A 2327-nucleotide genomic window follows, 5' to 3' on the forward strand; every position below is an offset into this window, starting at 1 on the left:
CCTTTCTCTTTTCTCCTTTAGAAGGTTGTTTATCCAACCTTTCTTCCTCTTTTCTTTCTTTTTCAATTTTCATTTTTATCTTTATTTCATCCTCTTTCACTTGTTGAGGTGTAAGAGGAATCAAAGTTATTTTACTTCCTTTGTGGAGAAAAGTTATCTTATTGGTGTAGCCATCATGAGTGAAGTTATGATCATATTGCCATGGCCTTCCTAGTAGAACATGCCCAACATCCATTGGCACAACATCACATAAAATTGTTTCTTCATAGTTTCCAATGGAGATAGGTATGTTTACTTGTGTTTTGACTACTATTTCTTCATCCTCTTTTATCCATTGAAGCTTGTAAGGTTTGGGATGAGGAATAGTAGTTAAGGCCAATTTTTCCACCATTCTAGAACTACAACAATTACAAGAGGACCCACTATCCACAATCAATGAACAAGTATTTTCAAAAAGTTTGCATCTTGTGTGGAATAGATTCTCCCTTTGTGATTGTTCTAGTTCTATATGCTGACTTCCAAGAAGTCTTCTCACCAATAACAACTCTCCTTCACAAGGTAAGGCCTCTTCCTCAGATATGGAAGTATTTGAATCACTAGAAGAATCTTCATCTTCATTTTGATGTTCTAGGATATAAGTAGACCTTTTGTTAGGACACTCAGAAGAATAATGCCCTTTGTAACCACATCTAAAACACTTGGTATCTTTTATCCTATCATTTTTTTAAGATTCTCTAGAGGGATATTTTTCTTTTTCCTTTTCCCTAGGTCCCTCTTCCTTTGATTTGGAGGGTTCACCCTCCCTCTTAGACTCTTTCCTATGGTAGGAAGAATCAGAGTAGTCCTTTTTAGAGGGAGTTTTCATCTTCAATTGTTGCTCTATTCTAACACAAAGTTGGACTAACTCATTAAAATCATTATAAGGTAAAAGTTCTACCTTATCTCTTATGTCATTGTTGAGTCCACTTTGGAACCTAGCAATTGTAATTCTCGGTTCCTCTCTTATCCCAGCTCTCAACATGAGTAACTCCATTTTTTTCCTATATTCTTCAACACTCATGTTTCTTTGTTGGAGTTTATGGAGCTTGTCCATTAACTCGCTATCATAGTAGGTTGGAACATGCCTTCTTCTTAAGGCAGACCTTAACTCATTCCAATACCTAATGGGAGGTAAATGTCTTAGCCTAAGGTCCTTGACCAAGGCTGCCCACCAATATAGAGCATAACCTTGAAAGCTTAGTGAAGCCATGGTTACTCTCTTCTCATCATCTATTTGATGACACTCAAACAATTGCTCAACTTTCATCTCCCATTCTAGATATTCTTCCACATCATCCTTTCCATGAAAGGAAGGAAGATCAATTTTGGGTTCTCTTGGGTGATGATCCCTAACTCTATGATTTCTCCTAGGAGGTATTTGATAGTGATAATCATTGTGATGACTACTATATTGTTCATTTTCACTTGGGGAAGAGAATGTATCCCCATGATAGTCTTTTCTCCTAGATGAAGTTCCTTCTATCCTTTTGCCCTTGTTTTGATTGACCAAAAGTTGACCAATCATTTCTTTGAGTTCACTAATCTCTCTATCCCTTTGTTGAAATTTTTGCTCAATCTCCTCTCTTCGTGAACTCTCACTATTGGGTTTCAAACTTCCTTGCACACTAGATTGACTCATCCTTGTCAAATGGGAAAAGGTTTTCACAAAGTTTTCAAAAGTTGACAACTAATGAGTGAAAAGATTTTCACAAACTTTCTTTATTTTTGGTGAAAAATTTCTACAAAGATTCTAAAGGTAAAAATGTTCCAAGTAGCTCCCAGGAAGAAGAGGTGAGTCACAAGTGGACAAGCTTAGAAACCAAGTTCTTCCTAGCCAGAGTTTCCTTAGATTTCCTTTTACCTTAGTTTCTAAATAGAAATCTTTCAAAAGGCTTTTAAATGCTAATGGAATGCTACTAAAAACCAAAAGAAGGTTTATCTATATGTTATGCAATCCTATATACCACGGAGACTTAAAACAAAAAGATTAAGCAAGCAATTAAGGAAAGAAATAAAGATGCAAAAAGTAAATGCTAGACGGCCCTAAGTGAAAGTGCAAGTGACACTTGGAGCCCCTTGACACACTTCCACACTAAGAAAACGAAATTGGACTATTACACTTAATCAAAGAAACGAAAATTCAACTTAAAACAGCAAAGGTTTTGTGATATGTGGTGTAAATAAGCTTAAAATAATGCCTAAAACTAATGTGAATTGCGAATTGTTGCTGCTGCAAAATTCCACTCAAAACAGATTGCCTTTTTCCACTTTTCTGGTGTATTTTTAGC

General features: G+C 35.8%; 1 protein-coding gene across 1 annotated transcript; it reads right to left on the minus strand.

Annotated features, from left to right (window-relative positions):
* Nucleotides 1–1142: 1142 nt before the first annotated feature.
* Nucleotides 1143–1678, minus strand: LOC106778640 (the record flags this gene model as incomplete). Its single annotated transcript, XM_014666623.1, has 1 exon — nucleotides 1143–1678. A coding segment is annotated over exon 1 (536 nt), but the record flags the coding sequence as incomplete, so codon positions are not given.
* Between the last annotated feature and the right edge of the window lie 649 nt (nucleotides 1679–2327).

This window comes from Vigna radiata, unplaced genomic scaffold (genome assembly GCF_000741045.1).
Source record: "Vigna radiata var. radiata cultivar VC1973A unplaced genomic scaffold, Vradiata_ver6 scaffold_962, whole genome shotgun sequence".
In the NCBI taxonomy this organism is placed as follows: domain Eukaryota; kingdom Viridiplantae; phylum Streptophyta; class Magnoliopsida; order Fabales; family Fabaceae; genus Vigna; species Vigna radiata.